This window comes from Poecilia latipinna, unplaced genomic scaffold (genome assembly GCF_001443285.1).
Source record: "Poecilia latipinna isolate Pla-1442-1.1 unplaced genomic scaffold, P_latipinna-1.0 Scaffold1485, whole genome shotgun sequence".
In the NCBI taxonomy this organism is placed as follows: Eukaryota; Metazoa; Chordata; class Actinopteri; order Cyprinodontiformes; family Poeciliidae; genus Poecilia; species Poecilia latipinna.
In genome coordinates this window covers 196,315-208,708 of record NW_015114101.1, presented here as the reverse complement: position 1 = coordinate 208,708, position 12,394 = coordinate 196,315, and the positions used below count along the sequence as shown (strand labels likewise).

At 43.4% G+C, this 12,394-nt stretch overlaps 2 protein-coding genes across 8 annotated transcripts in view; both read right to left on the bottom strand.

Annotated features, from left to right (window-relative positions):
* Window positions 1–7,034, bottom strand: part of LOC106962997 (centriolin-like) — a 12,571-nt gene extending 5,537 nt beyond the window's left edge. For 3 of the 6 annotated variants that reach the window (XM_015057692.1, XM_015057696.1, XM_015057694.1), the window contains exons 1-7: window positions 6,924–7,034; window positions 2,344–2,491; window positions 2,171–2,259; window positions 1,955–2,062; window positions 1,786–1,890; window positions 779–879; window positions 429–537 (exon numbers count right to left, since the gene is read on the bottom strand). In XM_015057692.1, coding sequence (XP_014913178.1) covers window positions 429–537; window positions 779–879; window positions 1,786–1,890; window positions 1,955–2,062; window positions 2,171–2,259; window positions 2,344–2,491; window positions 6,924–6,968 — 705 coding nt within the window. In that variant the 5' untranslated portion in view covers window positions 6,969–7,034. Of the gene's footprint in view, window positions 1–428; window positions 538–778; window positions 880–1,785; window positions 1,891–1,954; window positions 2,063–2,170; window positions 2,260–2,343; window positions 2,502–6,923 lie in introns of all 6 variants that reach the window. The other 3 variants (XM_015057693.1, XM_015057695.1, XM_015057697.1) reach the window with 3 other exon arrangements.
* Window positions 7,035–8,072: 1,038 nt separating this feature from the next.
* Window positions 8,073–12,394, bottom strand: part of c5 (complement component 5) — a 27,010-nt gene continuing 22,688 nt past the window's right edge. Inside the window, exons 36-42 of one of the 2 annotated variants that reach the window (XM_015057690.1) lie at window positions 12,194–12,268; window positions 11,093–11,198; window positions 9,828–9,911; window positions 9,659–9,748; window positions 8,892–8,981; window positions 8,438–8,576; window positions 8,073–8,360 (exon numbers count right to left, since the gene is read on the bottom strand). In XM_015057690.1, coding sequence (XP_014913176.1) covers window positions 8,225–8,360; window positions 8,438–8,576; window positions 8,892–8,981; window positions 9,659–9,748; window positions 9,828–9,911; window positions 11,093–11,198; window positions 12,194–12,268 — 720 coding nt within the window. In that variant the 3' untranslated portion in view covers window positions 8,073–8,224. The remainder of the gene's footprint in view (window positions 8,361–8,437; window positions 8,577–8,891; window positions 8,982–9,658; window positions 9,749–9,827; window positions 9,912–11,092; window positions 11,199–12,193; window positions 12,269–12,394) is intronic. The other variant, XM_015057691.1, reaches the window with a different exon arrangement.

Sequence of the window (12,394 nt, the reverse complement as noted above, 5' to 3'; positions counted from 1 at the left end):
CTTCTTCATTTTTATGTTAATTCTTTTTTGTATAATTTGAAGCATTTTATCAGAATAAAACTGTTTTACTGACTTAACATGCAGCGCCTAAAGGTACTGTTCTTGTTTCAGAACCTTTGCCTGGGTCGGTTCTGGACCGGGATGAAGTGAAACAGCGAAAACTGAAAGATTAAAGCCGAAAACCAAAGGCTCAGATCAGATTCTGGTTCTGGTCCAGTCAGGACCTGGGATTATGTGGACATGCAGACTATTGCCGATAAATCCCTTTTTAAATCGTTGTGATTTAAATTCTAGATTATAGAAAACTGATTTGAAATCATGTTTGTTGTAATGGACCTGTGACTCAGATCCAGCATTGAGTTCTGAGCAGTCTGTCCGCTCCGGTCTCTGGCTGTTATTATAAGTGGACACACCCAGCTGGTACTGACCAGGTTCTGCTCCACCGTCTGGGCCTGGGCCTGTCGGACCTCCTGCCTGCCGGTCTGGTTCTGGTGGGCCGACCCGTGGAGCCGCTTGGCGCTCAGAGAGTGTGTAGAACTGGGAGAAGTAGACATGAAATCAGGTTCTGTTGACTGACCGACCAGAACCAACCAGAACCTGAAACATCTCCAAAGTAGAACATGATGCTGCTCTGCAAACTGGACATAGTCAGAACCAGAACTTCATAGTAGTCGGAATCTTCGGCTCAGAACTGCAGATCCAGACGGACCGGTTCAGGTCCAAAAGACTCCGGACTGCTTCACAGTAAATCTGCTGGAACCAGCAGCAGTTCTGGTACCTGGCTCCATCCTGTGGTTCCGTCTGGTTCTCTGGTTCTGATAGAGTGTCGGGAAGCTGCTCCAGCTGGATCCGAGTTGGGTTAAACTGTTCCTGTTGGACCTGCAGACAGACAGAACCTAACTGGGTTAACTCTGGTTCTGGTTCCAGATGGATTGTCCTGCTGGTTTTGGGAATAAAGCTCAGCTGCAGGAAGGGGCAGAACTGGGTCAAGCATCAGAGCAGAACCACATATGGAAATATCACATCTGCATTCCGGGACTGAAGGGGGCGCCATTTCCTACCCCAGCTGTGGTTTTATGTTTTCTGGTCGTTTCTGGCACCATAAAAGATAATTTCTCTGATAAAACGTCACACTTTATTTTCTAAAGGAAGAAAAACAAAAGGTAAAATAAAAATCGGTTCAGTTTATATCTGTGAATCTATGCCCGTGTATTTATTTATTTGATCATGCGAGGATCGTATTCTTCTGCATAACTCATTCATTTGTTTGTTTTTCCCATTTGCTAAATGAAGTTTCTTGAAGAAATCAAATATTTGTTGACTGTAAATGCTGCTTTGTTTTGCAATGTTGCTTTATCTCTAATTTATTTCTATAATTCCACCTGTAAATATTATTTATAAAGCCTGGTTTATTATGAGTGTAGCTTATGTTCTATTTCTATTGTTAACGTTTTATTTGAATAAAAAAAAAAAGGCTGGCCCCATTGCAATGTGGAAGTGAAGGGGAGCTATTGCCATATTAGCTGTGATATTTCAGAAAACATAATTATAAATATCAATATAGTTACAACTAAACAGATAATGTATTTTGCATTAATCAATATGTTTGATTTATTCAACATTGTAACATAAAATATAATTAAGAAATTAACTGTGGTTAATATAGTAAATGGCGCCCCCTTCAGTTCAGGAGTTCAAATGTGATATTTCCATATATGGTATGGTTCTGACTCCGCCCCTTCCTGCATCCAGGTGCTTCTTAAACCTGGAACCTCCCAGTGTCACCTGGTGGGCTGGCTCCTCCCTCAGCTGCCGAAGCTCCGCCTCCAGCTCCGCCTGTCGGACCCTCAGAGCCTGAACCTCCGTCCACAGCGCAGACAGCTCCTCCTGCTGGACACAGAGGGGATTAACACCATGACTTCATAAGACAGTGACCTCTACTCGACCTTCTGACCTGAGGGTCCTGCACCATCCTGCAGTATCTATGGGAGTCCTGCAGGAGGCGCCGCAGGCTCTGGTTCTCCGCCTGAAGAACATGGACCTGCTGCTGATAGCGCCGGGCCTGAAACAAACAGAGACGATGGATGAACCGGGTCGTCCCCCAGGTGAACTGGGATGAACCCTCTCTGCCACCCTGGTAGCCCCTCCCTCTGCACCCCTCCAGGTGTACCTGCTGCCTCAGTCCTCTCAGGTACTCCTGCAGTCCAGTAGTTGCCTCCTGCAGATCCCTCTGCAGCGCTTCGTTGGCCAGAATCTGACCTGCAGCAGCACAACATGATGTTGTTTAAACACCCAATCAGAAGGCTGGAGGTCCGGAGCAGCTCTGTGATTGGTTGTCCTTACTGCTGGTCAGCTGCTGCTCCAGCTCTTTGATCTCCTGCGTCTCCATGGCGATGCGTGACAGGAGGTCATCAAGGCGACCCTCCAGCTGGCCGTCCTTCCTGCTCATGGTGCTGGGTAGCTGGACCCTCATGTGGTTCTGCAGCAGGTTCTGATTGGACCTCAGACACAAGCAATGAATCACTGGAATGATCTGGATTTAAAGTCACAGCGTTTAATCTGAGCAGCACCAGACGACCCGGTTAATGTCTGAGATAAGACCTAAGTTTCGATGGACGCTTTTCCCTCCGGTACCTCTCTGCCCACCATGCTGTGGGACAGAGGTGCAAGTTGGATTCGTAACTGGCGAATCGCAGCCCAGCTGAGGAACCTAAAACTCACCAGCGGGATGAAATTGATCTTGAAGAAGTTGCTAGTTTCAGTCCGGCAGGAACGACCACACTAATTTGGATTATTGGAATGAACAGAGATGCATTGGTGAGGCTGTAGGGTAGATTGAAATTTAAAATGTACCTGGCCTAAAGCATATTGTCTGTATCTGAAATGGCTCCCCTGTGTTAGCCGTGGCTGGATAGCTATCTCAAATCTCCTGGAAGAAATGTAAACTTGACGCTCCTGCGCATCCCACTCCTTTCTGAAGACATCCGTGCTCCCAAGGACTTGCTCTTAGATAAGACCATCATAACAGAGACCACTAGGAGAGCTAGCACGTACAGGCTCATGGACATACATAGCAGATACTCTCAATTTTTGTTTGCTGCCTCCATATCTGTGCCTTATCTCGCTATATGTGCCATGTTCTTCATGATGTTGCTATTTCATCCTACTTATTCTTTACTTTTATAAATGGTGGAGTACTCATTACTTTAGACCAACAGTTAGCTTTATACTTTTAATATCGAAGCAAGACCCAGAGAAACTCCTGTTAGCTTACTTAGCAACCCAGAACAAGAAGAACCAACATTTAGCTTTATATTGCACAAATCCAGAACTCACTTTTTCCTCCCGGTGGGACCTGAACTCCTCACCAGGGAGGCGTCCAGGAGGCATCCTGACCAGATGCCCGAGCCTCAACTGGCTCCGCTCGACGTGGAGGAGCAGCGGCTCTACTCTGAGTCCCTCCCGGATGACCGAGCTTCTCTCTCTAAGGGAGAGCCCAGCCACCCTGAGGAGGAAACCCATTTCGGCCGCTTGTATCCGTGATCTCGTTCTTTCAGTCGTGACCCAAAGCTCATGACCATAGATGATGATGGGAACGTAGATCGACCGGTAAATCGAGAGCTTCGCTTTTTGGCTCAGCTCTCTCTTCACCACGACGGACCGGTACAGCGCCGGCTTCACGGCAGACGCTGCACCAATCCGCCTGTCGATCTCCCGTTCCCTTCTTCCCTTATTCGTGAACAAGATCCCCAGATATTTAACCCTCCTGTTATGTTTGTTTCTGAGGGACAGCAATAATGTTCCTGGTCAATTTGACCCAGGGAGTGTTTAATCATGCAATAGTGTCAGAAACCACAAAATTCCTCCCAAACATTTTTATACCTGATTATTAACTCCAATACTAACCATTTCAATCAATATTTGTGCTGTGATGTTTTTTTTTATTTCTCACAAATAAAGGATCAATGATGACAATTTATTCATTTGGACATAAAAAAATTATTTACTGAAAAAAACCTACAAACAAAAAACAATAATTTCCTTGAAATTGATCTTTCGTAAAAAAATTTATATTATATTTTGAATTTTTTTTCAATGGGTGATCTTTATAATTGAACTTGAGACACTAAACTGTTCAGGGTCAAACTGACCTGGTGATTAAAATCAAGACAAATGAGTCATGCAGAGTATTTATGTTTCCCTCCATTTCTGCCAGTGTCACTCAGTGTGGGTGGAGTTTGTCCACTCAGTGTGGGTGGAGTTTGTCCACTCAGTGTGGGTGGAGTTTGTCCATGGAAACAGAAAATGTTCCCGTCAAAAGCTGCATGAACACCGGCTTTCTCGCAGTTTCCTAGTTAAGACAATAGTGAGAAAGTGGGTCTGTGTGTGTGTGTGGTCTGTGTGTGTGGGGGATCAGGGGGTGAAATATGTCTCATAGCTGCAAGGAAACATATAGAATTTGACTTTTTTTTTTTTTGACCCTTTTTACCCTACAACTTGACCACCGGGTCAAATTGACCCGAACACTATCTATGTAATATGTAGACGCAGGGGGGGTTGCAAATGTGTAAAATGAATATATTTTCAATTTATATTTAGAGTGCACCTATTAAGACAAACAGAAAAAGTTTCATGCAAAAGAAATACTTCCAACTATTTTTTTTTGGTAATTTTAAACTTTAAAACGGGCAACCCGGAACATAACAGGAGGGTTGAAGTGAACTCTGAACCGGTAGAAAGCCTGTCTGAATGCAACCTGACTACAGACCGTTCCACAAGCAGGAAGTTAGCATCAGTGCAGGACATTCTGGTCACAGATTACTCTCTGCTCTGGGTTAGTGGAGATGGTGTCGGTTGTCATGGCAACGGGTCTGCGACACTAGGCACAGGAAAGCAGAATATAAATGGTTTGAAGTTGTTTTACAACTGGTTATCAGCTCAGTCTCATTGCTGTGGCGCGCTGCAGATGCTGTAGTTTTTAAACCTTTAATAAATGACAAAAACTGATCTAACTGCCTCATTTATTTGAACATCATCATCAAATAGGATGGAGAAATTTGCTGAGTTCTCTCTTGCATCTTGATAGGAACCAAACTGCAGGGGTCCTGTGGTGGCGCAGGGACAAAGCATAACCCACGTATTGAGGCCTTGGTCCTCATGGCGGTGGCCACAGGTTCGATTCCCGGCCTGGTGACATTTGCCGCATGTCTTCCCCCTCTTTCCTGTCAAACTACTTTCTAATAAAGGCCACTAGAGCCAACAAAACCTTTAAAAAAGAAATCAAACTGCTTATATAGATTTATATCAAGGGAGAATACTTACAATCATCACCAATGTCCTCAGCTTTAATTTAAGCCATGTTTATAGAAACTGGCTAAGAAATAAAGGCGCTGCGATCATTTTGTGATTCCTGCTCATCCCGCACTGGAACAGCCTGGTTTAGTGGACAGACTCGCTAGCGTTAGCGGCTAACAGGATGTACCGTATATGAATGAAGAAATCCTGCAACCGCTAAAATCTGACACTGCTCTGTTTTGGTTTACTTTTTGTGAAGAAGGAAGTTGCGCTGCTCTTCTTCAGAGGTTTTGTGTCGATTTCTTCAGTGGTTCTTGGTGCAGCACCCCCACAGGTGATGGGGGAACAGGTTTTTCAGTTAGTTTTAGTCGTTTGACTCAGTGCAGTGTGAATGCAAACTACAGTTCTGAAAATGTAACAAATGTTGCAATTTTAGTCCCCAATCGAACCAAGTCTACCGGACTATCCGGTCTGAATACACCCCAAGACAAATATCTGGCCACTAAACTAAATATTCTATTTTGTGTCAAACTAAATAGTTAGCCATCAAGATAAATATGTAGCTAAAACTTTATTTTAAGCTAAATAATTAGAACAAAAATAATATTTAATTGTCAAGCTGAATATCTAGATAAATATTTAGTTTGAGGCTAAATATGAATAATTAACCACATTATTGCTGTTAATTTTGATTGGGTGGCGTTTGCAAACACAGAAATGTCCTTCAACATTTTTTAGCTGAAGCTGTCGGCCATTTATGATGACATCGTCACTTCAGATTAAAGACCATCCATCCTGACTTCAACAATAAACACAAAGGGGAGTTCATGACTCCAAATGGGAACACATCCAGAGCTCCATCAGAGGTCAAAGGTCACCATCTGTAATGTAGAGGCAATCCGTCTTCATCTTTCAGCCAATAAAACATCAAATTATTCAGATCAGAACCAGACACGGTTTACTCTAGGTTTGGATCAGAACACGGAGTAGTGAATGGAGGATGCTTGGATCGCACTTTAGCGTATTATTGTAGTTCATAGGTTTGAAACTGTTTATCTTAATTGAAGGTGGGTCGCGACGTTCCTCTGCCACTTTGTGAAGCCGCTCACAGAAGCGTAGAATCAACGTAAATCTCACAATGATACCTACTGATACCTAAACTTTAAAGACAAACCTGCAAAACATTTTTAAGTTTAGGATCTGTAATAATTTACACACCTTCCAGCAACAAGTCCAACTAATTTACTTGTTTAATATTTTTATTGTGTTGTTGAGGAAGTACCTTACGTGCGTTTTTTTGCCCGGATGTTGTTTGGACTCTCCAGTTCTGGATGACTTTTATAAAGTCAGTAAGATCCTAAGATGGTTCTGTTCTGTTGTTTTATTTTGGATTTATGAGTTTAAAATTAAATTCTTCTTCATTCAGTCTTAATGTGAAAAGCATATAACACAGAGACAAAACCTGGACCATGTTTTCCTAACAGTCTGGACTTCCGGTTGGAAGCTCCTCCTCTTTGTCTGATGAGGTCAGATTCGGTTCTGAACTTATGGATCAGAACCGAGTTTCTGCAGTTTTCCTGAGGAAGCTCCAGCTCCTCTTCCTCGGACTCTCGGCTTGTTTTACTCACAGCGTTCAGCTCTCTGTCCTCCTCTTCTCCATCTTCTCCTCTCATTCCTCCATCTTCGCCTCCTTCTCTCCGTTACAAACTTCTGCTCTTCCCTTTACTCTGTTGAATAAAAACAGGAAATCGCTCTCTTTTTCAGCCAATTAGAGAAGAGTCTGCGGGGTGACCAGGAGCTGCTGTCCAATAGGAGCACAGAAAAGGCAGAGCGTGTCAGTACGTCTTAAAGAGATAGCGACCTGATTCGATTCTCTACTTCGGAGATTCATGGAAGGAGGAATATTTACAGACTCGTTCAATAAATTATTAAACCATTAATAAAAAGCACATTTATTTAAGGAATTTTGTCACTAATTCAAACACACTAAATAGATTAACAACACAGAGATCAATGTTTGAAAGCTTTTATTTCTGTAAATTATTTTTTCCTCTTATAGCTAATGGAAATAACCAATTTAAAATTATATATTACATCCTGTGTAATATTAAATAAGACCAACAAAAATTAAGAATGAAACTAAAATAAACATGTTTTATTTTTTAACATCTCAACTAAAATATTAAAAACAGAGCCGTTTCTACTTTACACAAACATATTCTATAAATTAGGACTTACCTCCCAGTATGTCTTGTTGTCAGATCAAACTTACCCGTTTCTGTCACTCTGGTATAAATAAATAAATAAATGTCATTACTTCCAGATACTATGAAGATCCAGTATAAAGAAGATAATTTATCCTCTTTATCCTGGATCTCATTATTTCAAGACACTATCTTGAAATTTCAAGATAATTTTTTTTTTATTTTTTTTTAACCGGAGTGGTGCAAACAGGTTTCCATAGATTTTTACTCCAGGTTTAACTCATTTACATCCATGCAAGTTTCCTCTCCTGTTTTCTTTTCCTAACCAGAAATCAGGAAGCGTCTGGAGTTGAACCAGAGACCTCTTGATCTGTTACCAGTCCCTCCCGACATGTTGCTGCTGTTCTGTGTTTTCAGTCAGGATCCAGATGAACCTCAGAATAAACTCTGAGCTGCTGCAGAACCTGAGCCTCCAGGTAACCTTTGACCCCTTCAAAACTTCTAGTGATAATCCAGATTAATTTCATTCTCCATCTTTTAGCAGCAATGAAGGCAGAATAAAAACACTGATGCTTTTTAAGAGACATTTTTGTTTAATAACTTCATTTATTGTCCAACACTAGAAAAAATACATCTGTATTAATAATGAATGTTTAATAAATGCAGAGTTCTGCCTTGGACCCATTCATGTTTAAACCGTGTCCAGAGATGACCCGGTCCGTGGGTCAGGGGCAGCCGAACAGCTGCAGGTCCACAGCGTAGCTCATCAGCTGGGAGTTGTAGTCCTGACACTCTGAAGAACTACAAGCTGCGGGCCACAGCTCCACCAGCGCCTCCGAGTCCAGAGGCAGCCGGTACCTGCTGGTCCAGAAACACCACAGGTGAGACCCTAACCGAGCTGAGCAGAACCTGGGCAGAACCTTAGCAGAACCACCCACCTGGACCCGCCACCCTGCGTGACCTCTGACCCCCCAGAGCCCAGTACCAGGTACTGCTGGTTGTTCTGCAGCTCCACACTGCTGCAGGTCGCCTTCTTTACCAGGTCCAGGTTGCTGCCCGGACCGGCTGCTTCCAGCACTGGGACCAGAACCAGAACCAGAGTCAGAGTAAAGTCAGGAAGGACCCGGTTCTACTGGACCCACAGAGCCAGACCAGATCATCTCAGTCATAGAACCAGAACACCGTCTGCTGGGTCAATTCCTGTCCGACTCTGCGCTACGTTGCATGCTAACTCCACTTAGCGCCTCATGAAGCGTTACAAGAGAAAAAAGTGAATAGAAAAACTAAACTTCAGTCATTCTTCCTCCATATTGATGTTAGTGACTGAGTGAAAGACCATGCAGTGGCGTCCATGGTTGCTATTGCGTTTCCATGGTAACAAGCTGGTCTCACCTTCAGACTTCTTGAAGACCTCAGCTACGGTGGCTGTGTAGGTCATAAAGTCTCCCTCCGCTGCCGAGGATTTCACCGTCACCTTGAAGGCTGCAGAGGAAGCAGGCAGACCAATCAGAGCTGCATTCAGTGTTTTTATGAGAAGCCTCATATTTCCCTAATTTAATGTAGCCTATTTGTTTTTTTATTAATGCAGTGATTATTACTTTTCTGTAATATTTTAATCAAACTTTTAATATTAAAACAAAAACAAATTGAAACACCTCAAATCTACCAAACAGACCCATGATAATTTATGATTATTATAAATAACATCTTTAAACTAATCATTAGTTATATTTCTGGGTCTCCTGACCTCCATCACCTGGCTGTTTGTCGGCCCCCCATCTGTTTTCATATTATGGTATGATCCCAAATCCTCACATGTGATTGGCTGCATGGCAGCCTAGTGGCCAATCAGATCAAAGATCTGCTGTGAGGAGGGCGGGACCACTGAGAGGGAGAGCTGAGGACCAGATGCAGCTCCTCCAGGAGCCTCTAGGGGGCGTGTTGGGGGTTTTCCAACATAATTAAACCATATTATTATTGCCTCACAATTCCTTTAACTTTACCTGTAAGAGATTATAAACCCTCCAGGTGAGTTTAGAGCTGCTGCTGTGACCAGATCATTTCATCTTTAACCTCCAATAACGATCCCATCTGAGAACCTCCATCTGTTTTTAACAACACTGCAGCTAAAAGCATCCAATCAGCTTCCAGCCTCTCACCGTATTTGATATGCGGCTGGCAGGTCTCCTCGATGCGTTTGGCTGCGGTCAGAGTGGCGTCCATACTCCCTCTGTAGGTTGCACACGCAGCTGCAGGGTCACACAGCACTCAGCTTAATAAGGTCAGCTGCAGCTGGAGCCAGCCATTCAGAACAGAAACCCGCCTCACCTGCCATGCACTGGCACTGTTCGCCCACACAGAGGCGCTGCAGCCTCTGCAGCTCACTGGAGAACTGCTTGGTGCACAGGCTGCCTGGAAACAGAAATGTTGCAGGTTAGCAGCAGATTCTCATCAACATGGAAACGGAGAAAAAAAGATTTTATGAGATTTGCTCAATGAAAACATTAGAAAAAGGTTGGAAACCTGGGAACCGGGACCGTCCCCAGGTAGGGCCAAATATTAAAGGCCCGAGTGGGTTTGATGTAGGACCACTCTGGGAGAACAGTAGGACCCAAAGACACAGCAGACCTTAAGCCAGTGTTTCTCCATCCCAGTCCTCACCCCCCCTGTCCTGCATGTTTTAGGTGTTTCCCTTCTACCACACCTGGACTGTATCTCTGGGTGATTAACAGGATCTGCAGCACCTGGTGGTCATGTAATCATTTGAATCAGCTGTTCTGGAACAGAGGCTCATCTAGAACATGCAGAGCAGGGGGGCTGAGGACCGGAGTGGAGAAACACTGGTTTAGCACTTTGCTAACGGGTAACCTTCAGAGCACTTAGATTCTCCTAAATTAATTTTCTCTATAAATTGTGAAGTGCTAATTTACTTGGCTGTTTTGTAAACTTTCAGTTGAAGAAAGTTTGACATTTTTATTGAAGATTTGGATACTGACTGTTAAAAATTCCCTTAATATCTATGCTCTTATTTTGAAGCCTGTTTACACAGCAATTTCATTTCCTGTCTCCACATTCTTTTTTTTTTTTTTAAGAATCTTTAGTAAATAAATGGAAAATATACAGCAAGCCAACAAATGAGGTACACAGAAGAATACAACTCTTATATAAAAAACAGGGATGTTAGTTAAACTGTTGCTCTGCAGTAAAAAATGTCCTTCTTCTTCCTGACCAGAGCTCTACCGCGGCTAATCAGGCTAAATCAGCAACAGAGTTAGCAAAACTCAACAAATATAAAACTGAGAGCAGGTTCTGATCCGAAGAATCACTTCCTGAAGCTCGTCATCAACACATGGAGGGCAACATGGGTGAATTTAGCATTTTAGCATTAGCCACAAATAAATCCCATGTAATGTTTACAGCTGGGGCTTTAGCATTAATGTAGCTAGCTTTTTAGTTAGCGGTGCTCAGATAAGAATAATCCAGTTTAATCTGAAAAATTTGAGCAAAACTTTAACACTCAGTTACTGACTGACAAGAAGACGGTTCAGGTCCAAATGTAAGACTACATGTCCCAGCATTCACTGCAGGCTCACCTTTGTCCTGAGGTTCTGTGACGGTCATCAGGGACTCAGCAGCACCAATCACCCTGAACCTGGTTCTGACCCGAAACCCGACACACAGGAAGACCTCAGAGGGAACCTGAGGGTCAAAAGATGGGAAATAACAAAAATACTGACGGAGGCTTCTAATCACCATCGTCACCATCATCATCATGTGTAGGTTAGCACACTGCCGGGATGGAAAAACATCAGCGATGACCTGAAAGAAGCAACTGCTGCTGGGAAGGGTCAAAGGTCATCTCTAAGCTACCTGAAATCTGTCATTCCGGAGAAAGTAAGATTATTCCCAATGTTGTTGCTGGGACGTCCGGAGTTGTCTTTGTGAATAAAAATGGGTTTTATTTACCTGAACACAAGAAAACTCAGTCTGTCACACCTGGTGCCTATCGGCTCCTCAGCAGAACGAAAAACAGAAGATTGGCTCTCAAACGGCACGTTGGAGGAGCAAAACAGGCACATTCAGTGACATGCAGGAAATATTAGTACAGAGGATCAAGGCACAAGACAGACAAAATAAATTCTGAAGGAATTAACTTATTATAATAAAACAAATTGGGTGGGATACCTGAGATACACATGAACAGTAAAATAAACTAATAAATTCAGTGTCTCTCACACCAAGATGATAAAAACTAATAATAAGAACTTAAAATAATTACAAAATTAAAATAAAATAAGCCCTGCGACAGACTGGTGACCCGGCCAGGCGACCCGGCCAGGCGACCCGGCCAGGCGACCCGGCCAGGCGACCCCGCCTCTCGCCTGGAGCGACAGCTGGAGGCAGCAGCAGCTCCTGACCCACTGAGGGACCAGGGTGTTAGAAAATGGATGGATGGATAAAATAAAAAAATTAAGATGACAGGAAAAGGTCAAATTGGATGATTCCAGAGAGGAAACTGTTTCAATGTTCAGCTCTGGGTCAGAGGTCAGAGCATGAAGCTCAGAGAGATGAGGAGCTCCATCTCTCACACTACAGGCCTCAGTCAGAAGGTTAAAGGTCACAACCCTGAACTGGAAGAAGCGAGGTGCTGCGATGGCCTAGTCAAAGTCCAGAGCTCAGGGTGAGGTACTCACAGAGTCCATCTGGATGATGACTGCGTCTCCCTGGAGCTGATAGTGGGAGATAGACGGGTACTCTCCGTCTGTGAACTGAAGACCAGCAGAGAGAAAAGTTCAGAAACTCAAAAACCAAAAGATTAGATAAAAAATGACAGATTTAAGGTAAACATGGCCTGATTCACAGATACGAGCAGCTGACACTTTCTGGCTTCACCT